The sequence below is a fragment of the Mercenaria mercenaria genome, unplaced genomic scaffold (genome assembly GCF_021730395.1).
Source record: "Mercenaria mercenaria strain notata unplaced genomic scaffold, MADL_Memer_1 contig_933, whole genome shotgun sequence".
In the NCBI taxonomy this organism is placed as follows: domain Eukaryota; kingdom Metazoa; phylum Mollusca; class Bivalvia; order Venerida; family Veneridae; genus Mercenaria; species Mercenaria mercenaria.
This window is the reverse complement of record NW_026463850.1, coordinates 32536-58469: the sequence shown is the minus strand read 5'-3', so window position 1 is coordinate 58469 and position 25934 is coordinate 32536. Positions and strand designations below refer to the sequence as shown.

Below are 25934 nucleotides of genomic sequence, written 5' to 3'. Positions count from 1 at the left end.
GATCAATACTAATATAAAATAAATGTTCAAATTTTTATTTTGCACACACTGGACAGCATACATTAAAGTGTAAATTATACCTATAGTATTGCTATTGTCCATTTTATAGCACCTGCTATATTTGTTTTTACAATCAGAAATTTGGTAAACTAGACTGTTTGCCATTGTTAATCACGCGTAATTAGCACATTTATTTTGGATATTTCCATCGTGACGAAAATAGACTAATAATGACCAATATTGAAATCCAAGGTTTGGTGAATGTGACCTTAACCGTGACTTATTTTCGTTTACTATTGAAAACATGCAATACCCCATATATGTAGCTCCTAGTACTTGGTAAATGTTAATGTTTTCTTTTTATCGTATCCGTGAATTAACAAACTAAAGATCATAGAAATGAAATAATTGTATTTATGCATGTACATGAAAGCACGTGAAAGTGCCAACGTTACTCTGACGTCATCAGCGATTCTTCTGTTTATTTCCGGTTTTCAATAATTTTCATTCTTTACTGGTACTGATGATGAACCCGGACAGAAAATGAGGTTTTTTACCTGTTACTTTTTTATTTCTGCAAATTGTTATCAAATGTTGGTATCAAAATAAAGCTTAACATTTGCAGAAAACTTTACATAATTCAAATTTATATTTAGTAAGCAAACTCACATGAAGTGAGGCCCTGAAAGGGGTATGTAAAATGGGGACTGTACGAACGTTGACTGATGATAAATTTGACCACTTTGTCATTTACAAAATTTTCCTCGCAGTATAATGAGTATTATATTGAAACTTTCCCAAAAATGCTGCAACATCCATTCTGGATCAAATAATGAAAAGTGACCCAATGTCAGGCCTTTATGTGTTGACAGTCAGCATGCGTAAAAAAACACACTCTACCCCAGTAATTTTGGATAAATATTTTGTTATACAGATAAATGCAAGTCATTTATTTATACAGAATATTACCAATTTTGTTTTTGTTTACACCAGTTGGTGTTGTAAGTGGTTGCTATTAGATGGTGTGTTCAGTTATATAAATAACCGATTGCAATCAAATAATTCCAAGGTGGTCGACTTTATCATCTGTCCGGGTTTATCATCAGTACCAGTATGTCTGTTCGCTATAACCCAAGGGGTTTTCCATTGAATTTCGTACTTTGGGACTGGAAAAAGTGTTCCTTATAATCGAGTGTTCCTTCTAACCGAGTTCCCTATAACCGAGGATTTTTACAATGAATAAAGAAGGAATTAGATCGGGGAATTGAAAACTGTTCCTTATAACCGAGTGTTCCTTATATCCGAGTTCCTTATAAGTGAGGTTTACTGTGTAATGTTTTTCCAATTCTGTTAAAATTTATTCAGAGAAAACAACAAGATAATTACTTATTAAGACAGTGTAAAAAATATACTGTTAAAATCTGGAATGCATACTGTGAATCATACATGTTCACCATTTATATCCTTGTTAAAACCAATTTTTCCTGCTTAATTAAACCAAAGAATGTTTTTGCCTGCAGTAGATGATGCCTTATCTATGAGACTGAAAAGATGTTCCACTATGCTAAAAGTTACCGTCAAACTTCATACTATGATTGCCTTAAGTCAATACATGACCCCTTTTGTTTTGGGTGTCAGTAGGTCTAAGGTCAGGGTTACAGTGACCTTTAAACTGAAAATGATTTCCTCTCCCACTCAATAGTTAAAATTAGGCATGCTTGGCTTACAGTATTTCAAGGGTTAAGGTGACGATAACACCTCTACAAATGTATATCCAGGTATGATTTTCACCATCCCTTATTTAAAGTCTATTTGTCTGTCCATAATATTTGTCTGGATAATAACTGAAAAAGTATGCAAATTGTAGGGATTGACTACAAAATGCTCAGTCATTTGTCAGGAAGGTGTTAAAGCATCCCCACTGATTGCAGCTGATCATAGTAAATTACAGTTTCAGTTATAATGATTGTTCATGAATTGAAACATTTTTATTTAAAAACAGAATAGGGGATGTTTCATAGAAGGGTGTTTTGATCAAATTCTAAACCTATTGGGCCATGTTTTGAACAAAATGGGGGGCTTTTTGACTAAGGGACGTTTTGACATGACTCCAGTGTTAACATAAAACATGGAAAAGTTGTGTTATAAATCTGAAGTCTGTTTGCATGAAATTGGGTTAAACTGATAGTAATAACAAGACATCATGTTTTCCAGCTGTTCGCCTACCTTTGATCTTGGAAGCTACAGAAAAGATAAAGCATGATGGACTTAAGGAAGTTGCAAAAGACTTGAAACGACATTTAGATCTGTTCCAGAAACACATTAATCTTTGGAAGGACTTGTCACATGTGAAGGTGAAAGATGCGACATTCGAAACAGGCTCTATATACTTGATATTTGAATTTAACAGTGATGACTCTTTGGATGACTTCTATGCCTGTACCAAGATTGAAGGCAATGAATTATCACGATGCATCTCAGCATTTTTCGATGAGCAAAGTCTTGAATGGATAGCTGGCTTGACTTTTGGTTCAGAGGTAAAATGCAAGGTGCAGATGACAAAACCAGAATACTTGAAGGCCCAGTATGACATATGTCCAGAAAATTTCCCAAAGTAAGTTACTTATTATTATATTTAGTGTTATCTGTGTGATTGTGGGTAAATTGAAAACCCTTATTTTTCAAAGAGTATTTTGGCTCTAGAATAATCAAACCTCACATTTCAAAGAATATGGAGAACTATATACTACATGTACTCACGTCAGCATCGGTGTTTGTTAAAGTTTTTATGAAATGGTAATATCTTGTATACAATCAAAGATATTTAATTCAAGCTTGGAACACAAGTTTTTCATAACAGCCTCTACATGAAGTGAAGAGTACATAACTCTGTTAAGTATTTTGGCTGAATTGTGGCCCTTTTTAAAATTGGACTTTGCAATTGCTTCAGATTTTGTACAAGTTCATGTTTTGTAAAAAACTATTTAACCTGTGGCTTTGAAACTTTGAACGCTTGTTTATTATATTAGTCTCTACCTGTTAACAATTTGAGTACATAACACTGTTAAGTATTTTGACAACTGAATTATGGCTCTTTGTGAATACAAAATTGGTCCAGATTTCATACAAGTTCTTGTTTTGTAAAAACTATTTGACCTGTGCTGCTTTGAAACTTTGAACACTTGTTTATCATTATGATTTCCATCAGTATAGATCTTCACCAAACTTGCTGACAGTGTTTGTGGGCATAATATCTCAGCCAAGTTCAATAACCACCAAAATTGCCTCAGGCAGTCTTGGATTATGGCCCTTGATTTACTTGAAAAACTGCAAATTTAGCCTTGTCTGCATGCTCTCTTTTAAGTCGAACAGTTTTCATCTGATCTTCACCAAACTTGCTGACAATGTTTGTAGGCATAATGTCTTAGCCAAGTTCTATAACCACCCAAATTGTCCTAGGCATTCTTGGATTATGCCCATTGAAATAGGCCAAGTTCGATGAATGGCTTATTTTGTGACAGTCTGGCATTCTTGTTGGACTTGGAAATCGGTTCAGTTTTTGTACAATTCCATGTTTTGTCAAAACTATTTCACATGACTTTGTGGCTTTGAAACTTTGAACACTTGCTTATCATCACAATTTTCATTTTTAGGCAAGGGTACATAACTATTCTAGCTGAATTTTGGCTCTTTTTATACGCCCGTTTGAAAAACGGGACGTATTATGGGAACGCCCCTGGTGGGCGGGCGGGCGTGCGGCATCAACATACCTTGTCCGGAGCATATCTTCTACATGCATGGAGGGATTTTGATGAAACTTGGCACAGTTGTTCACCATCATGAGACGGAGTGTCATGCGCAAGAACCAGGTCCCTAGGTCTAAGATCAAGGTCACACTTAGAGGTCAAAGGTCAAATTCAAGAATGACTTTGTCCGGAGCATATCTTTTTCATGCATGGAGGGATTTTGATGAAAGTTAGCACAATTGTTCATCATCATGAGACGGAGTGTCATGCGCAAAAACCAGGTCCCTGGGTCAAAGGTCAAGGTCACACTTAGAGGCCAAAGGATACAAGAATGAAAAATTCAAGAATGACTTTGTCCGGAGCCTATCTTCTTCATGCATGGAAGGATTTTGATGTAGCTTGGCACAGTTGTTCACCATATTGAGAGGGAGTGTCATGCGCAAGAACCAGGTCCCTAGGTCTAAGGTCAAGGTCACACTTAGAGGTCAAAGGATACAAGAATGAAAACTTTGTCCGAAGCATATCTTCTTCATGCATGAAAGACTTGATGTAGCTTGCACAATTGTTCACCATCATGAGACGAGTGTCATGCGCAAGAACCAGGTCCCTAGGGGTAAGGTCAAGTCACGGTCAACTAGAGGTCAAGGATACAGAATGAAAACTTTGTCCGGAGCATTCTTCTTCATGCATTGAGGGATTTTGATACAACTTGGCACAAATGTTCACAAGCATAAGACGGAGTGTCATGCGCAAGAACCAGGTCCCTAGGTCTAAGGTCAAGGTCACACTTAGAGGCCAAAGGTCAGATACAAGAATGACTTTGTCCCGAGCATTTCTACTTCAGCATGGAGGGTTTTGATGTAACTTGGCACAATGTACACCTCATGAGACGGAGTGTCATGCACTGGTCCCTCTTTTGAATTACTTCCCTTGCTGTTACTATAAATAGCTTATATTGTAACTTTTCATTTACAAGTCATAGGGAAAAAAAATCGAGACCACTTTTCTGTAGTACAACATGCATGTTACATCCAATTTCTGAGGTGTATTTTGAGCTATCTCTACCTGGTAAGGATTTTGTGTGGACTTGTAATTTTTTTTTTAAATTTTTTTTTTTTTTTTTTTTTTTTTCCCCTTAGTTGTTACTATAAATAACTTACATTGTAACTTTTTTATAATTGACCGTAGGGATAAACCAAGACCACTTTTCTGTGGTACAACATTGATGTTACTTTCAAATTTTGGGTGTATTTTAAGTATCTCTACCTGGTAAGGATTTTTTTTGTGGATTTGGGGAAAAATAAAAGAATTAAAATAATTTCTATAAAAAACAAAACTTTGTAAACAACTAGAAAATTAAAATTCCATTTGCAAATACAGGTGCTAGTGTAAAGAAATTTGCTGTGACGGGCGTATATTGTGACATTCTGGCACTCTTGTTGAACTTTGAAATCATGAAATTTTTAATGCTTATCCATATTTTGCCAAACCTGTTTGAAATATGGCTTTGAAACTTTCACCACTTGTTAACCACCATAGTCGTCATATGTAGGCAAGAGTACATAGCTAGACAAGGATTTTAGCTCCGTTATGGCCCTTTTTAGCTCACCTGAGCACAAAGTGCTCAAAGGTTAGCTTTTGTGATCGCCCTGTGTCCGTCGTCGTCCGTCCATCTGTCAGCGTCAACAATTTCACTGTTAACACTCTAGAGGTCACAATTTTGGCCCAATCTTAATGAAACTTTGTCAGAATGTTACTCTCAATTAAATCTTGGATGAGTTTGATATTGGGTTATCTGGGGTCAAAAACTAGGTCACCAGGTCAAATGAAAGGGAAAGCCTGTTAACACTCTAGAGGTCACAATTTTGGCCCAATCTTAATGAAACTTCATCAGAATGTTACTCTTAATAAAATCTTGGACGAGTTTGATATTGGGTCATCTAGGGTCAAAAACTAGGTCACCAGGTCAAATCAAAGGAAAAGCTTGTTAACACTCTAGAGGTCACAGTTTTGACCCAATTTTAATTAAACTTGGTCAGAATGTTACCCTGAATAAAATCTTGGACAAGTTTGATATTGGGTCATCTGGGGTAAAAATCTAGGTCACCAGGTCAAATCAAAGGAAAAGCTTGTTAACACTGTAGAGGCCACATTTATGACTGTATCTTCATGAAACCTGGTCAGAATGTTATTCTTGATGATCTCAAGTTCTAGTTTGAATCTGGGTCATGTAGGGTCAAAAACTAGGTCACCAGGTAAGATCAAAAGAAAAGCTATTTAACACTGTAGAGGTCACATGTATGACCTTATCTTAATAAAACTAAGTCAGAATGTTAATCTTTATGATCTACTCGGCGATATATGACCTTTTTGTGTCGGTTCGCCGTAAAACCCAACTCACTCACTCACTTTATGATCTATAGTTCATGTTTAAATCTAGGTCAGGTGGGGTAAAATACTAGGTCACTAGCTCAAATCAAAGGAAAAGCTTGTTAACACTCTAGAGGCCACATTTATGACTGTATCTTCATGCAACTTGGTCAGAATGTTAATCTTGATGATCTTTTGGTCAAGTTTGAATCTGGGTCATGCTGGGTCAAAATCTAGGTCACTGGGTCAAATTGAAGGAAAAGCTTGTTAACAGTCTAGAGGCCATATTTACGACTGTATCTTCATGAAACTTAGTCAGAGTGTTAATCTTGATGATCTTTATGTCAGTAGGTCAGGTGAGCGATATAGGGCCTTCATGACCCTCGTGTTTGACATAGAAGGTTTCGCATACCATTCCATATTAATATGTCTAAACTGTTTGTTATCATGTCTTTGAAACTTTGAACACTTGCTTACCTTGATGGTCACACAGCACATTACAATATTAGTGCAAGACTTCCCATCTGTAGAATGTTCAGGTATTTCCATGTAAAAGTACATGGAACTATTCCATGGAGTATTGGAACAGATTTCCATGGAATAAATCCGGTGTTCCATTGAAAATTTGAAAGTTTTTTTCAGTTAATATTCTGGAAATATTCCCTAGTAACCCTGGAAATATGCAATGGTACACCTGGAAATACTCCCTAGTATATATTGACTAGTATCCCTTGAAATATTCCCTGGTACACCTGGAAATTACCCTTGGTTACCCTGGAAATTTTCCCTGGATTCACAAAAAATTTCTAATGATTCATTATTAGATCACCAGAGCACAAAGTGCTCAAGATGGGCTATTGTGACCGGTCATTGTCCGGCCTCCGTTGGCGTGCGGTGTGCGCCGTGTGTCAACATTTGCCTTGTTAACACTCTAGAAGCCACATTTGTGACCCAATCTTTACGAAACTTGGGTCAGAATGTTTGTCTTGATGAATTCTAGGTCAGGTTCGAAACTGGGTTATGTGGCATCAAAAATTAGATCACTAGGCTAGATCAAAGGAAAATTTTGTTAACACTCTAGAGTCCACAATTTAAGTTTAAAACTGATGAGAATTGGACAGAATGTTTGTCTTGATGACCTCGAGGTCAGGTTCTAATCTGGGTCATGTGGGTTCAAAAACTAGGTCACCTGGTCAGATCAAAGGAAAAGCGTGTGAACACTCTAGAGGCCACATTTTGTGACCCAATCTTTATAAAACTTGGTCAGAATGTTTGTCTTGATAATCACTAGGTCAAGTTCGAAACTGGGTCATGTGGGGTCAAAAACTAGGTCACCCAGTAAAATCAAAGGAAAAGCTTGTAAGCACTCTAGAGGCAACATTTGTGACCCATTGTGACCCAATCTTTATGAAACTTGGTCAGAATGTTTGCCTTCATGATCACTAGGTAAAATATGAATCTTGGTCATGTGTGGTCAAAAACTAGGTCACCCAGTCAAATCAAAGGCAAAGCTTGTTAACATTGTAGAGGCCACATTTGTGACTCAATCTTTATGAAGATTGGTCAGAATGTTTGTCTTGATGATCACTAGGTCAGGTTTGAAACTGGGTCATGTGGGGTCAAAAACTAGGTCTCTAGGCCAGGTCAAAAGAAAATCTTGTTAACACTCTAGAGTCCACAATTTAAGTTTGAAACTGATGAGAATTGGTCAGAATGTTTGTCTTGATAACTTCTAGGTAAAATCCGAATCTGGGTCATGTGGGATCTAAAACTATGTCACCCGGTCAAATCAAAGGAAAAGCTTATTTACACTCTAGAGGGCACATTTGTGACCCAATCTTTATGAAATTTGGTCAGAATGTTTGTCTTGATGATTTCTAGGTCAAGTTCGAAACTGGGTGATGTGGGGTCAAAAACTAGGTCACCCTCCGGTAAAATCAGAGGAAAAGCTTGTTAACACTCTACAGGCAACATTTGTGACCCGATCTTAAAAGTTTATGAAACTTGGTTCAACGTGAATTAAGGTAATATGCGCCACCTAACGAATTTCAACGGACCCTTTTGAAAGTTTGCTAAATCAAAATTGACGATATATCCGATTGACTGGTATTTTTTACATTTTTCTGTTATTCTCCATTTTGCTGCTGTAAATCTTCAAACATGACCACTAACGTCATTTTTTCAGCAGAGCGCAAAATGACATACTTGACTGGTTTTTCGAGTATCGTTTTTATACAACCAAAATACGGCAGCAATTCGTTATTTAAAGTTCATATTAAAATTTTATATCTCCAATTTGATATAAAAATTATCATGTTTAAATTTCGATGTCACATCAGAGGCAAGCGATTTATGAACGCAAAACACGTAAACTGACTTTTGAGTTCACCCGAAATTTCGCGTAAAAACCTGTCTATATCTAAAAAAACTGTGAGAATTTTTTTGAATAAAATTTCAACAGAAAAAAAAATTCAATTGCTATCGATTCCTTAAAAGAAAATGGGGTCACCGATTAGATTTCGCTCTATTTATCGTTGCGCTTCCCCTACCCCCAGTAAAAAAAACGACGTTTTACTTATTTCGTAAATTTCCCCATTATTTCAAATTCAGTTTCTGTTTCTGTTGGTTGATATTATGAAAAAATATCATTTTCTGCTGGTGGATTAACGAAATGATATCACAATAATGATAAAATGAAGACGTTATTTCATTCTATTCTTTAAACAGATGAATGTTTTCTAGAAAAAGTTCTATTCATGACAAACAGACATGTTTTATTACAGACAAATTGCCTAAATGTCTGTGCAAAATTAGTGTATTAATAGTTCTCTCTGATTGGAAAGGATTTTACGTTGTTTTTAGCTCACCTGTCACAAAGTGACAAGGTGAGCTTTTGTGATCGCGCGGTGTCCGTCGTCCGTCGTCCGACCATGCGTGCGTCCGTCCGTCCGTCCGTAAACTTTTGCTTGTGACCACTCTAGAGGTCACATTTTTCATGGGATCTTTATGAAAATTGGTCAGAACGTTCACCTTGATGATATCTAGGATAAGTTCGAAACGGGGTCACGTGCCTTAAAAAACTAGGTCAGTAGGTCTAAAACTAGAAAAACCTGTGACCTCTCTAGAGGCCATATATTTCACAAGATCTTCATGAAAATTGGTCAGAATGTTCACCTTGATGATACTGGGTCAAGTTCGAAACTGGGTCACGTGCCGTAAAAAACTGGGTAGTAGGTCTAAAAATAAAAAACCTGTGACCCTCTAGGGCCATATATTTCACAAATGCTTCATGAAAATTGGTCAGAACGTTCACCTTGATGATATCTAGGTCAAGTTTAAACGGTCACGTGCCGTTCAAAAACTGGTCAGTAGGTCCAAAAATAGAAAAACCTTATGACCCTCTAAAGGGCCATATTTTTCATGGGATCTGAAATGAAAGTCGGTCTGAATGTTCATCTTGATAAATATCTAGGTCGGGTTTCGAACTGGGTCACGTTGCGGTCAAAACTAGGTCAGTAGGTCTAAAAAAGAAAAAACCCTGGGGACCTCTCTAGGGCCATATATTTCATGAATCTCATGAAAATTGGTCAGAATGTTCACCTTGATGATATCTGGTCAAGTTCGAAAGTGGGTCCGTGCCGACAAAAACTGGTCAGTAGGTCAAATAATAGAAAAACCTGTGCCTCTCTAGAGGCCATATTTTTCATGGGACCCTGTATGAAATTTGGTCTGAAGTTCATCTTGATGATATCTAGGTCAAGTTCGAAACAGGTCATGTGCGGTCAAAAACTAGGTCAGTAGGTTAAAAATAGAAAAACCTTGTACCTCTCTAGAGGCCATATTTATGAATGGATCTCCAAAAAGTTGGTTTCAGAATGTTCACCTTGTGATATCTAGGTCAGTTTTGAAACGGGGTTTTGTGCCATAAAAATGGGTCAGTAGGTCAAATAATAAAAAAACCTTGGGGACCTCTTAGGGGCCATACTTTTCAGGGGGTCTGTATGAAAGTTGGTTGAATGTTCATCTTGATTTTCTGGGTTAATTTGAAACTGGGTCAACTGCGGTCAAAAACTGGTCAGTAGGTCTAAAATTATTAACCCTTTTGACCTCTCTAGAGGCCATATTTTTCAATGGCTCTTCATGAAAATTGATCTGAATGTTCCCCTTGATGATATCTAGGTCAGTTTCGAAACTGGGTCACGTGCGGTCAAAAACTAGGCCCAGTAGTATAAAAATAGAAAAACCTTGTGACCTCTCTAGAGGCCATATTTTCATGAGATCTTCATGAAAAATAGTGAGAATGTTTCACCTTGTTGATAATTAGGAAAAGTTCAAAAAGAGGGTCACATACCTTCGAAAATTAGGTCAATAGGTAAAAATAATAGAAAAACCTTGTGACCTCTCTAGAGCCCATATTTTTGAATGGATCTTCATGAAAATTTAGTCAGAATTTTTATCTTGATAATATCTAGGTAAAGTTCAAAACTGGGTCACATGAGCTCAAAAACTAGGCCACTATGTCAAATAATAGAAAAAACGACGTCATACTCAAAACGGGGTCATGTGGGAAGAGGTGAGCGATTCAGGACCTCATGGTCCTCTTGTTTAGTTTAAAATATTTTATTTCATTTAATACTGAAACATTTACAGAAAAATTAATTAAGGAATTGGACAGAAAGCTATATCAGCTTACGGTTGTCCTCTTGTTTGAAGTACTTATCACCCGTTTTAACTATTTAGTTTATTCGCCTTGTTAATTTTTGAAATGCATGTATATAAAATTCAGTGGAACACCAGCACTACAATAATAAAATAAAAAGTTCGAACTGAGTGGGCTGTATAGTATTTTGAAGAGTGCGCAGTTAGTGATTCCACCTTTACATAGAAAAACTTTACAGTAATTTAGATTACGCATTCAGTACCCAAATGAGGAGAGAAAGGGATTTGTCCGATAAGTTTATTTAGGGTGTTAAGAATCACATGTACCTCCAAGACGTTCACACTGCAAATTTTCACTTGGTACTTGAAGCGCAGATACATTGATCCATGATGAAAATGCATACATGTTATCTTTTGTTTGAAGAGAATGATAATAAAACGATATTAAACTTTGATTAATGTTGAATACTTTAACAAAATTCTTGTTTTGTTTATATATCCCGATAAACAAATGTTACCAAAAAACACCAGGAAGTTTGCGCCTGATTTCGAAGACGCAGGTTCGTACATGTGTTATGTATCCCGACAAAAAATTTTAAAGTCTGCTGGAATTATGCATAAATAAAAAAAACTCAAAACGTGAGCACGGCTTTGTATATTAAGGTATTTTACAATTTAATTTGATACTATGGTCATGTTTTACAAAGTCTCCATTTGAGCCGTGCCATGAGAAAACCAACATAGTGGGTTTGCGACCAGCATGGATCCAGACCAGCCTGCGCATCCGCGCAGTCTGGTCAGAATCCATGCTGTTCGCTTTCAAAGTCTTTTGCAATTAGAGAAACAGTCAGCAAACAGCATGGACCAGCTGATGCGAAGGCTGGTCTGGATCCATGCCAGGGCTTTTTTTTTAGGAGTTGGGGAAGACGCTGGGCGCTGGTCAAATGGGAAAAAATCACGCGAAAGAGGCCAATTTGGGGAAAATTCACAATATTATATCCATCATGTGATACTGCTTTTACAGTGTATAACATTAGTCATTAGAAATTTTTTACAGCAATTCCACTAACAATGCAGTGCCATTTTTTCCACTAGCAACATGGTTGATTCCACTTGGTTATTTGGTTTTATAATAAATGTTTAGCTCCGTTTCCAACATTTTCACGGTTCGGACAGGCCGGGACTTTCTAGTTTCGGAAGAACAAACCAAAGTACTTGATGATTCTTTGGACTTCTGGATGGACGCGGAAGTTTTAAGTTCTTTCAGGTCACTGCCCAAGGTGTCGCTAGAATTTTAAGTATCCCTTTCCTTTTTCGCTTAAAGAAACTTGTGATTTTCCTCTCCATTTTCAAATTTTCGAATCACCAACCAAAACGAAAGTAAATTTCGTCTAGATGCTTACTTAGATATCCAGTAATTTCATTTATAATAGTGACAAGTGTCTACAAGTGGTCACGTGTTTATCGGTAAAATAACTACCCCAAAGGAGCTTTCAAAGAGCAAAGGACAGTTTGAGCAAATTCGTCAATAATCAGACGTGATCGCGAAATATTCGAGCGCCATGATTTCCTACTCAGATTTTTTTATTCTCACTTGAATTTCGCGAGTTAGTGACCGCTAAATTCGATCCCTGAAACATAAGATTTGGAGATAGATTGGGGAAAATTCATTTTTTGGGGGAAAATTGATCTTTTGGGGAAAAATTTTCCGAGGGGAAGACGCCGACTATCGGTGTCACTTTCTTAGTAAAAAAAACCCCTGCATGCTGGCCGCAAACCCATTATGTTGGTTTTCTCATGGCGCTGCTCATTTTATTTTCTGACCACATTTGCTTAATTAAACTATCTAACGTGCGCATGCTTTCAATACATGGTCTGAACCTACGTCTCTTGATATCAGACGCTATTTTCATCGGTGTAGTCAATTTAGAAGACGATCTTAACTTTTATGTTTTGACGTTTAAGTGACAGATATTGAACAGTAACTGTAGTAGCATGCAGAGCTCCAGATGGGGAAGCTTTTGGTGCAATTGGGTATTTACCCATCACTTTTTGTCTGAATTGGGTATTGGAAATTTAAATTGGGTAAAAATAATATCATTACCCAGCCTTTTCAGAAGTAATTGGGTATTTGCTAAAACCAATTGGGTATTTTACCAATCTCGCAATAACAACTGAGTATTTTTTGCTTACAGTATACATGGTATATATCATTAAACAGGATTGACTAAATACCTTTCGCCTCATACACAATCAAATGCATACTTTTTAGGTGCTCCATGTTATACACCAAAATTTAAAAGTGCATGTTTATATATTCTGTCTTCAGCACTTCAGGAGTTACATATCACTACCCAGTTGCAGGTAAAACTACTATCAGGTAGCTGATGTACATATAAAACGAACGCCATGCTGTCCAATAACAGAAAAAAGGCCAAAATTCAGCGTTATATTGTTTCACCTTAAAAAATGTGCTTTTTGTTTTTTCATTTTAATTAAAACCTGAACCAGCAAGACCTTTTTGTGCTGTTTGGTTTACAGGAAAATTCGTCTTCTTTCAGCTGCAAGTTATTTCAACTGTCTATGTCACCCACAACAGAAGATATGTACTGAAGACTGACATGGCCATTTTGTTATATTTTTTGCCTTTTTGCTCTTCCTCATATCAGATATGTGATTTAATTATGAAATAATTCTTTTTTTACTGTTTTATTTGTCTCTGTGTGAACTTCAGTCTACCTTCTTCTGAAAATAATAGCATTCTTTCAGGTGGAAGTTTCTTATCTCCTCAAATTTGACTCTGAACAGACAATGATAAATGCGCCAATTTTTTTGTCCTGTCCGTAGACACCTATTTTCTTTGTGAAGGATACAATATTAGAGTTTAATCACTGTTGGTATGAAAGCTGCTAGGATAGTGTCTAAGTTGATAAACATTAGACGGAATTAAACTGGGTTATATAGATATAAATAGTTGTTGAACTGCAAAATGTCTTGTCCGTAGACACATGTCTTGTCCGTAGACACTAAAGAAACGAAGGTTTTTTGACAAATATCATTTATAAAATCATACTGGAGCTATTTATCAAGTTTCAATGATACAACACCACACTTAATGTTTATACAAAATATAGAATAAATATATTTCTAATGAAACTTACTTTTTCCAAATGCAAAATGTTACCAATTTATTCTTGTGTGTACAATCTGAATCTGAGAAGTACAATGGATATAGAATATGTTTTAATCTTATACATGACTTATATAAATGTTAAAAGCTATCAAAAATGGAATAATACATTTCTTTCTAAACCCTCCCTTTGTTATGGCTAAAACAAGGCATGCAATGAGGGTGTCTACGGACAAGACATTATGCAAATACTATTCAATATATTTTCTGTTTTCAATAAAAACCAGCACTAGACCTTAGAAATATATCAAGAGTTCTTGAAATAATCAAGAGACGCTTGAAATGCAAAAAAAACCCAATCTTTTACAAGTTAGTAGTAAAACAGAAAGAATGAGAAGATAGAAGCAAAATCATTTGACATTTGGTCATATTCTAGTGGAGTATGGATCTATTGTTAGACATGGTGTGGGCTGTCCACTTTCAACTTAAACATTTTGTTATAATCACTCAAGATGGCATAATTTCTGTGCTCTTCAGGGCCAAGATATAATGGTGATTGGGTTTCAAGATTTCATTCTATTCATTTGCCTATCAACTTTTTTTATTCTGTAACTGACTGAAATCACATAAAATTGAAGCTGTTTAAATCATCTTAAAAAAGAAATTACAAGCAATTTACTACGTGATTACCGTAGTCTCCTTGCAGCTATCTCCCTTTCAAAAATGAGAGCTATTTAGATTTGTTTGTTTGTTTTTTATTTTTGTTTTTTTTTTTGGGGGGGGGGGGGTTAAATCCCTTTTTCAACAGAATTTCAGTTATGTAACTTAACAATTGTTAATTGATTCTGTACTGTACAAACATGTTCTCTGCAAGTAACTGCCAACTTCCCCACATGCATCAGAGGCAGAGGTCTAGAATTTTGAAATCATAGTTTGATTTACGATTGGAATTGCTAACATTTGTTCCAGTATTTTTCCAAGAAAATAATATTAATATAGGTGATAGCATGAAAAAAAGAAGTAAATGTGATAAAAAGATAATTAAAAAACTTTGTCTCCAGTCATACTATCTTATATAATGGAAAAAGGTCAATATTAATCAAAAATATTACTGGCTAGAAAAAGAGAATGTATCTTGGGAATTTTAAGAAAAAAGCATAACATGTAAGTCATTAGCTGACTCAAAACTAAGTGATAAAAACTTATCACAGTGAACATTTAATTATTCTGTAAACAGGTTGAAATTCACAGGGATTTTATTTTGCAGGACTACTTAAAATATTAATTAATTAGTATGAGTTATGGATCTCACAGAATAAATGTCATACGAGTATTTTACAACATACAGCTATTTAAGCAGTCAGCAAGGGAGTTTGTTTCATTAGTTTTCCATTTAAGACACAGTTGTAATCTTTCTAAGATGTTGTTCTCAGCTATAAGTTTAACAAGTTCTTCCTACTTTTTTAATGTTTCTACTTTAATGAACATGTTTAGATGAACTCATAGAGTTCTTCATGTTAAACTTTGTGTTTATACTTTTTACCATTTCTTGATTGATATGGTTGATTATAGCATGTAAATAATTTGCCTCAGCAAAGTCTAGTCTGGTGGTTTCTTCCATCATCCAATTTCAGAAAGATTGTGGTTTATTTTGTTTAGTTGAGGTTAAAAGTTATTACAGATAAATAAACATAGTCTAAATGGTGTACATAACAGGCTGCAAGGTCAGTTCTTAAGCCCATTAAATGCATGAGCATTGATCAGAAACATTATTACTCTATCTGTCTTTTAGACAGAAATTATGGTCAAATGTCTTGTCCGTAGACACCAAGCTGAAGGAGATTTTTAACAGCCTATTTCAGTGAGGATCCTTCCAAGTATCATTATTTTTACTATAATAGTGAAATATGAAAACAATTAGTCCTAATTTATGTAAGCAATAGCACAGAACTTGTCACATAATGACATTTTGATTTAGTCACAGTTGTTCAAATCCTTCAATTATTGGAAGACACATTCCGAAGACCGTCAATTATACTTCTTTTCTTAAATTTGTTTGTTATTTACTTGTTCATGATCATTTTAAACATAAAAAGTTTAACAGAACTAAAAGACTGTCTTCTAAAACCTATGTAGAAAGCACTTGGCGATGATGTCTTGTCCGTGACTTTTTGGGTAAATTTCGGCTTTCATTTTAAAATTGCGATATCTCTGCCAAACATAGTCGTAATCACAAAAATGAGACCATTATTTAAAGAGAAATGACTGAATTTTTAGAAAATAACATATTTGAGTTGAATAAATGCATTTCAAAAAGTATGCAAAAACTGAAAGCAAGTAGAAAACAAAAAATTCTAGAATTTTGAACTTCAAAAGAAGATAATAACTACAAATCTTTGTGTAATTTATTAGTTTTTTGGGTTTTCTATATAACTTTTATGTACCTTATCATGTGGTAACAATTTTGTTGGGTCTCAAAGAGTTATTTGAATAAAACAGTCCTTCAAAAATGGTCATGTCTGTTTTATTTTTTCCCTGAAGATTCATCTTTATATCGAAAAAAAATATTGTCAAACTATCAGACAGCGACAACTACCATTGTTATTGTAGAACCAAGGTATATGGTAAATTAACATTTCAAAATAAAAGAGTTTTACAAACTTTTATTTTTGACCCCAAGTGAAACAAAAAAATGCATTTGATTGTGACTGAGGCGTAAGTACTTTAATGGCACCCTTCAATGTTTAATACAAAAATGTATTTAAAATTGTAATGAATGTTCCATACTGTTGTTTTCTTTTTCACTTTTAATGCAGTCGATCAGTCCATCCACAATATCCCGAACGATTTGGTCACCGCAATATGCATTCTCCCAAAAGATATCATCCAGTATTGGTGACACTACATCGTACAAACTGATAACATTACTGTCATTGTTGAACAGCAAAATATCCCACTAATTTGTTTGTTTGTGCTGCAACAATGTTTTTTCTGCAACCTCTTTTACATTTTATCGGCGTAAAATTGTTTACAAAGCGTCCAAATAACACTGATCAGTGGACTGAATGGTCATGTGATTTTTCTGATAAATTTCAACCTGTTCTGCGGTAACGTATAACCAGTCGGTCAAATCTAGCGTTAAAGTCTCGTACCCATTCTAGTAATAAGGAAAATGCGATACGCAAGCGATTTTTTACGAATTGGGTATTAGGAATTTTACTTGCGTTTCAGTACGCATGCTGTATGAATTCAATTGGGTTTTCTGCAATTTTAATTGCGTAAATATGCAAATACGCAGCTTATCTGGAGCTCTGAGCATGAATGACATAAGCAAATAAAATATAAAAAGAATGTGTAAGAACAAAGGTTAATTCTTTATATTTCCAAACTGCTCTTTTTAGCCCCGATAATCTATTGTTTTAATAGAACCTATGAAAAACTGCACTCGCATTTATCGAAATAACTGCATTTTTATTAAGACCACATCATCTTCTACCCGTCCGCTTAGCTCAGTAGGTAGAGCGTCGGTCTACGGATCGCCGGGTCGCAAGTTCAATCCTCGGGCGGGGCGTATGTTCTCTGTGACTATTTGATAAACGACATTGTGTCTGAAATCATTAGTCCTCCACCTCTGATTCATGTGGGGAAGTTGGCAGTTACTTGCAGAGAACAGGTTTGTACTGGTACAGAATCCAGGAACTCCCGTCCCTAGATTTGCCACTATAATGCCACCCTTTTCAATGGTGGAGTATTTAGACAATTTTCCACCAAAATGCCACCTAAAATGCCACCAAAATTTTGCAAAAATGAACAGGACAGGGGCAAACCTGTTTTCCACTAAATTCCACCTCTTTCCACTTGTGTACACCTTTAGGTGGCAATAAGTGGAGTATTTAGACAGTTTAACACCAATATGCCACCATTATGGTGGAAAATTTGTTTGCCACTTAATTCCACCAATAGCCACCTTCATGGTGGCAGTAAGTGGAGTATTTAGACAAATTACCACTAAAATGCCACCATTATGGTGTAAAAATATTTTCCACTAAACGCCACTTATTTCCACCAATCGCCACCTAACAGGTGGCAGTAAGCAGACAAAATTTCACCAAAACGCCACTATGGTGGCAGTCCTATTTTCCACTAAATGCCACCAAATAGCTGGCAATAGTAGGAAAATACGTGGCAACTAGTGGAAATTGGCTGCACCTGCTGAATCTGAAAAAACTCAGTAGTAAGCAAAAATCAAATTATATTAATATATTTTTTATTTTTATGAAAAATCAAAGACTCTTCACAAGAAATCACAAAAGATCTGAACACAAGGATCAGGCTGTTGTCAATGCAGTCTTATTTTTTCATATTCCAGGATGGCTTAAGTAGATGGCGAATGACTCTCCAGATTTCACTCCTTTGGATGTAAGGCCATTTTTCCAGCACACAATCTGTAACAGCAAACCATACAATGTCATCTATTAATAGATATATTTTTCTAACATTCTGAATAATTTTGCAGAAAATTGTAAATTTCCTCTAGAAAACATACGAAATCGAAAGACTAAACTGTAACTCACTGACATAACAAAGAACTCTACAAACTTAATCTATGTCAAATACTGTGAAATCATTTAAATTCGCTGGCATCAAATTTCAAGCAAACATATAAAAAGGACTGTTTCGCGCGGGCTTTAATTTGCACATTTTCAATTTATAAATGAAAAAATAAATTAAAAAATAACAGCGCGGTCTTAAATTCACGCATCGGTTCTAGAGCGAAATACGTGAAAATTCATCCTACACGAAGTAAAAATGATTTCACAGTAATATGCAACATCTTTATTATAACTGTGAGAAGTTTCATCAAAATCTACACTGTAGAAAAAATTCTATTCACTCAAACGGTTACATTGTTTTGTGGAAATATATGCATCTTGAATCAATAACAAGAACTTGAGAATTGATGAAAGATGTGGAAGCACCATTGCTCTAAGGTGATTTACACTTGTGTCAAATTTCATGAATATTTATCAATGGATTACTTGTTATGTAGGAGTTTATGGATTGAAAAACAATTAAAGGGCAATAACTTTGGTTACTGAAGTGATCCTGATGGAAATTGCACAAGCAATGCTGTCCTGTAGTGATCTACATTTTTGTAAAGTCCATCAATAGATGCAGGAAAAATCCCTATTTTTTACCAAATCAAGGGGAAATACTTCTTTTACTAGGTAAATAATTGAGCAGTGTTAAGCAGTGTTAATGAGCTTATAATAATTACAGGAGGTTTAGTGATTCTATAGACAAAGCTATAAAAATATTTTTCCAATTACAAGCATTTTCAGTTAATCCGACGGACAGATAAAAAAGAAAAGACAACGCCAAAAATAATATCCCTCTGCCTTTGACACGGGTTTTTCATCACATTTATAATTAATATTTATCATATAATATGCCAGGAATTTCTATTAATTGGTGTATTTCTTTAAAAATTAAGGGTTATTTAAACATAAGCTTTTATAAAAACATATAATATTTACCTGATTCAAAATTATCTTGATAATGTTTCTTTTATGCAGTAATAAGCTGTATGCTGCTCAGGTATATACAGTCAGGCAGGCATATCATGTCACAAAGTCGCACTTTTTTCACAGTAGGTACCTGGTATGAACAGTTTAAAGTACATATTGTATCCTAAGTGCTAATAAATAATGTAAATAATTACAAAATGATACAAATTTACAAACAGTGTTATAAACATGATTGAGCTATATTCCAGAAAATATATCTGGGATTTATCCATCTGCCAAACTTCCTAAGACATAAAAGGAGATTTGTTGACTTTAATTCAAAGCAGTTTGGTAAATGTTGTTTCAAATTCAAGTATTTGTTAAGAGTAAGTAATTAAGACAATATTAAAGACAGTAATAATTAAAAAAAAATAAACAGTATTATATTGTTACCTCTCACAATGTGTTTCCAGTTTCTCCCAGGCTGACTCATCAAATGCCAGATTTCAAAATTTGGTATTACTACACAGATAAATTGATTCCACACATACACTTTCTTGGTCAGCTAAAGAAGGTGTCAAATCCTTAAGTTGAAAAGCTATTGTAAAAACATCCTTTTTATAAACACTTTTTTTTTCTCAATTAATGAAGAGAATAGGCAAGAACTATTTCTTTGCATCTGACCTGATGTTTGCCTGCATATATAAATCTTAACTGACCCAAATTCCACCTGGGGTTGTTTCTATACATTTGTGTGGGAGCTTGTAACTTGATCTATCATTAATCTTATCTTTAACCAACTTTCACTCATGCAGAAGTAATACTGTAACACTGCAGACACATTTAAAAATGATCTTTTCAGATTCAGCTAGTACAGCCAATTTCCACTAGTTGCCACCTATTTTCCACCTTTTCTGTCTTTCATTGAATATAATGCAAAGCTATAATAAGCAATAAATATTCTGTCTCACAAAAGAACGAAAATTCAATTTTTCTGTATACCATTCTGAATATTATTTTTGTCCAGCTAGAGTCAGCATAGACTTATTCTCATTTTAATGAAACCATTTGAAGAAGGAGCCTGGGTATAGGCTGTTTTGCAGAAGTTGGTCAGTCTGTCGGTCATTTGTATGTTGACCAATTGGTTTCCGGATGATAACTCAAGAATGCTTGGGCCTAAGATCATGAAACTTTATATGTAGGTTGGTCATGACCAGCAGTGACCATATTGACTGGAGGCCAGTAGGTCAAAGGTCAAAATCACAGCGACCTGGAACAGTTAAACATGTTCCAGATGATAACTCTAATACTCTTGAGCCTAGGATCATGAAAGTGAATGGGATGGTTGAACATAGCTAGCAGATAACTCCTATAGATTTTTAGTTCAGTAGGTCAAAGGTCAAGGTCACAGTGAACTGGAACAGTTAAGCTGTTTCTGGATGTTAATTTGAGAACTCTTTGACCTTGGTTCATGAAACTACATAGGGAGGTTGATCATGACCGGCAGAGGACCCCTACTGCCTACTGATTTTGAGGTCAGTCAATGGTCAAAGGTCTAGGTCACATTGACCCAGAACACTAGAACGTTTTTTGCCCAATAACTAGAGAATGCTTTGGTCTAAGATCACATTTGATACAGAAGTCACTTATGACTGGTAAATGGCCCAATTATTGATTTAAAGGTAGTACATCAAACGTCCAGTGCACAGTGACCAAATGATTTCTGTTTCTTGTACAGTTACTGAATACATCAACTGGGGATGGGGAGCATTTTGTGTTCTATGAGCTGTTGTCAATGTGCAGTTTTAGCAAAGTCAGGTTCCGTGTCAATTCGGCCTGAAGTTTGAAGTTTAGTGTCCATTATACCTTGATTCCAACCTGAGTCCATGTGAAGAGTTTTGTACAGGGTAATCCAATGTCTTATAGTTCTCTTTTTAAATCAAACATCACAAAAATTTCTAAGTTTTTTTTCCACCTATTCGCCACCAAGAAAATTTGCTAAGTCCCTATTTACCACTAAACGCCACTCGATTTCCACCATGAAAAAAAACTATGTTCTACTTTCCACCAATTTACACCTTTCTACCACCATAAAGAAAAACTATGTTCAAATTTACACCTAATGCCACCTAAATGCCACCAAAATAAAGTGGCTTTTGGTGGCAAATTTACCACTTAGGTGAAAAAAGAGCTGAATTACACCAAACGCCAACTAATGCCACCTATTTCCACCAACTGCCACCCTTTTTTCATGGAAATAAGTGGCAAAGAGTGACATTAGGTGGCAAATCTAGGGACGGGCACTGATTAGGTTAACTGCCCGCCGTTATATGACTGAAATACTGTTGAAAAATGGCGTTAAACCCAAAACAAACAAACAAACAAACATCATCTTCTGCGTTTTCTTATAAATCATTTCATCTTGTCTACGTCACACGAACTGGACAACTGCACTTCCGGCGAGGAAGTTCGAACTTTTACCTGTTTCCTCTCCAGTTTGTGCACACAAGTCTCGTGCGGTGTTATTTTCTAGAACGGTTCCTTTTGTCCCTATCATGCGTTCGACAGAATACCAAAGGAAGATAAAAAATACACTGACATGGGAATATCCGGTACTGGCATGATCATACCTGCATGAACATGAATTTAAAATGAAGTCTTAGATGAAAACCAAAATATCTGGTAATAGAATCTCTATAAGCATGATAAGATTGACTACAAACATTTTGCTTAGACCTTTAACATTTGATGTGCTCGTTTGTAACATTATATTCACTTTTCTGCTAATGTTTTAGCATTTCGACAAATATTGTTAATTTTATCAAATTTAAACAAAGTTTGCTTAAGAATTGAAGCTGCAACTACAAATAAAAAAATCAGCGTATTCTAGGTGAATATAACTTTCGGCTAAAATGCACTTTACCGATACGTGTTTCCTGTTTCAATAAAAAGGACTCTTTGTATTTCTTTGTCATGTGTAGGAGGGTAAATTCCTGAAATCATTCATTTATTTCAATAATTTCATTAAATTATATCTTCGTTTTATCATTACTGGAATTTAATAGCATTATATCCACCAACAGAAACAGAAACTGAATTAAAATTAATAAAAATTTACGAAATAAGTACAAAAACGTCGTTCTCTTTTACTGGGGGTAGGGGAAGTGCCACTGTAAAAAGAGCGAAGTCAAAAACGGTGACCCCCATTTTCCTTTTATGGAATTGATAACGATTGAAATTTTGCATGCTTGCTAAAATTTATTCAAAAAACTATCTGGCAGTTTCTGAAATATAGGCGTTTCACGAAAAATTTCGGGTGAAGCTCGACGTCAGTTGCGTTCATAAATCGTTTGCCACTGATGTGACGTCGAAATAAACAGAAAATTAATATTTTTGGGAGAAAATTTTTAAATTTATAAACTTGAAAATAAAAAATTTTTGCCGTATTTTTAGTTGTATATAAAAACGGTAAAGTACGCTTTTTGCGCTCTGCGAAAAAATGGGGTGTGGTCGTTTAAAGTTTTTCAGCACAAAATTTTAAAGGGTCATTGAAATTTATTAGGGGGCGCAATTACCTTAAGACTAATTACCTTGAAAACAGTGCTGACATTGCATCAAGTATTTTTTCTTCCATCTTTTCTAATTTGTTATGCATACCAAATAAAGGTTTGATTAAGTCAGCAAATATCATAGGACTTAAAATGTGAATTTAAACACCAAAGTTTTTTTTGGGTTTTCACACCCCCAGAGTGAGGACTTTGACTTATCAAAAATATATGCATCAAGGGACCATAAAGTTGAAATGATTTTAAATTTTTTTAATCTTAAAGAAATTAAAACTTCATGGATTTTTAAAGGTGCTACTAGGTCTTGTTTGGGATTTGCCTGTTAACACCTACGGGTTAGGACCCCCAAACCGGACAACCACCAAACGAACGTTTGAGCTGTTAAATTTTGCGTGTTTTTTAGCAATTTTTTTAAAGTAAAACACACTCTGTTTTTTAAAAAAACGATGTTAATTATATCTGACAAAAATAATTTATTGGGGAGGGAAATTTCATTTTTTCATTTCGTCATTCATACAAAGCATGAAACTCCTGGGGGATTGAAATCCGCACTGCTTTCTTACTACATTAGCGTTTTCCGAACAAAAAAATCTGAAAAAAATTTAATTTTTTTGGCCAATAATGAATTTTTTGCCTCGTTTTTCAACACTAGCAAAAGTCATCAGAAAAAGGGTTCCCCAAAATTTTAAAAAACTGCCAGATTTTGGTATCCCAAGAGTGAAAGTAAGTGTTTGTTGACCCTATTTTTTTTTTTTTTTTTTTTTTTTTCGGCCCTAGAAAGGGCATTAAATCATTCGATAGGGAAACAAATTAAGTTTCTTTTTGGGGGTGCACCTAACTATGTTCATGTGAAATTTCACAGTTGTAAGAAGGAAATGAAGAGAAAATGGCGAAAAACCCAAAAATGTCCGGTTGGTGGCCCCCGACCAGTAAGGTCATAATTTTGGCTCATTCTTAAATAAAATTTGGGTCAGAATTTTTACCTCAAAAAAATCTTGGATGATTTGATATTGGATCATCGGGGGTCAAAATTTGGTCACGGGTCAAGTAAAAAGAAAGCTTTTTAAACACTCTAGAGTCACAATTTTGGCCCCAATCTTAATGAAACTTGTTGTCAGAAGTTACCCTCAATAAAATCTTTGATGATTTTTAGCTCACCTGTCACAAAGTGACAAAGTGAGCTTTTGTGTCCGCATTGTCCGCGCCCTCCGGTCGTCCGTCCGCCCGTAAATTTTTGCTTATGACCACTCTAAGCACATTTTTTGGGGGATCTTTATGAAAATTGGTGAATTTCATCTGATATATCTATCAAGTTCAAACGGGGTCGGTGCCCATAAAAAAATAGGTAGTAGGTCTAAAAATAAAAAACCTTGTGACCCCTCTAGGGGCCCAAAAATTTTTTCAAAAGACTTATGAAGATTGGGTCAGAATGTTCATTTGAGAAATCTGGGCAAGTTCGAAACTGGGTACGTGCCATCATAAAAGATCATAGGTATAAAAATAAAAAAACCTTGTGCCCTTTCCTAGACCCATAATTTACAAGATCTTCTGAAAATTGGTCAGAACGTTTACCTTGATGTATCTAGTAAAGTTCGAAACTGGGCAGGGCCCTGAAAAACTGGTAGTAGGTCAAATAATAAAAAAACCTTGTGACCTTTTAAAAGGGCCATATTTTTCATGGGATTGATGAAAGTTGGTCTAAATTTTTCATCTTGAGATATCTGGGTCAAGTTCGAAACTGGTCAGCTGCGTCAAAAACAGGCGTAGGCTAAAAAAAAAACCTTGTGACCTTTGGGCCATATATTTCCGAGACTTCAAAAAATTTGGGTCAGAATTTTCACCTTGATGTTTGGGTCAAGTTCGAAAGTGGGTTATGTCCCTTAAAAAAAGAGGTCAGTGGTCAAATAATAAAAAAACCCTTTTGTGCCCTCTTAGAGGCCAATTTTTCAGGGGATCTGTAGAAATTGGTCTAATGTTCAATTTGATGATATCTAGGTCAAGTTCGAAAGTGGTAGGTGCCATCAAAAATGGGTCAGTAGATAAAATAATAAAAAAACCCTTTAGCCCCTCTAAGGCCATATTTTTCATGGATCTGTAGAAAGTTGGTCTAAGTTCATCTGAGATATATAGGTCAATTTAAAAACGGTCATGTGCGGTCAAAAACTGTCGTAGGTCTAAAAATAGAAAAACCTTGTACCTCTCTGGCCTTACTTGTAATGGATTTTCCAAAAAAATTGGTCAGAAGTTCATCTTGATGAATCTAGTCAAGTTCGAAAGTGGGCCCCGTCCATCAAAAAGTAGGTCAGTGGGTCAAAAAATGTAAAAACGTTGTGACCTTCTAGAGGCCATTTTTTTTCAGGGATCTGTATGAAGTTGTCAAATGTTTATTGAGAAAATTAGGTAAAGTTTAAAACGGGGTTTTAAACTGCGATAAAAAAACTGGCCAGTAGGTCTTAAAATAGAAAAACCCTTGTGACCTCTTAGAGGCCATACCCTTTGAATGGATTTTCAGAAATTACAAAATGTTCACCTTGATGAATTAGTTAAAGTTTGAAAATGGGTCACGTCCCTTTAAAAAATTTTTGGTCAGTAGGTAAAAATAAAAAAAAAACCTTTTGCCTCTCTAGGGGCCCAACTTTCATGGAATTAAAAAGTTGGTCTAAATGTTCATCTTGATGATATAGGTTATTTGAAATGGGTCAGTGCCATCAAAAACTAGGTCAGTGGGTTCAAAATTTTAAAAACATTTTTGACCTCTCTAAGGCCTATTTTTCAATGGATCTCATGAAAATTGATCTGAAGTTCACCGGGATATATAAAGGGTCGTTTCGAAATGGGTCCGGGGGTCAAAAACTAGGCCAAGGTATAAAAAAGAAAAACCTTGTGACCTCTCTAGAGGCCGATTTTTCAGAGATTTTCATAAAATTAGTGAGAATGTTTCCCTTTGGTGATACTA

The 25934-nt window shown here is 35.4% G+C and overlaps 1 protein-coding gene and 1 long non-coding RNA gene across 2 annotated transcripts in view; one reads left to right on the top strand and one right to left on the bottom strand.

Annotated features, from left to right (window-relative positions):
- Positions 1 to 1867: 1867 nt before the first annotated feature.
- Positions 1868 to 25934, top strand: part of LOC128555002 (uncharacterized) — a gene marked incomplete at its 5' end in the record, with an annotated part of 52041 nt that continues 27974 nt past the window's right edge. Inside the window, 2 exons of the mRNA XM_053536346.1 lie at positions 1868 to 1940; positions 2215 to 2614. Of these exons, the coding sequence (XP_053392321.1) occupies positions 1868 to 1940; positions 2215 to 2614 (473 nt within the window). The remainder of the gene's footprint in view (positions 1941 to 2214; positions 2615 to 25934) is intronic.
- LOC128555003 (uncharacterized) lies at positions 17624 to 20213 on the bottom strand. Its single transcript, XR_008369755.1, has 3 exons — positions 19866 to 20213; positions 19443 to 19563; positions 17624 to 18350 (listed from the first exon to the last, which is right to left on the bottom strand). It is a non-coding gene; the product is annotated as an uncharacterized LOC128555003 (long non-coding RNA).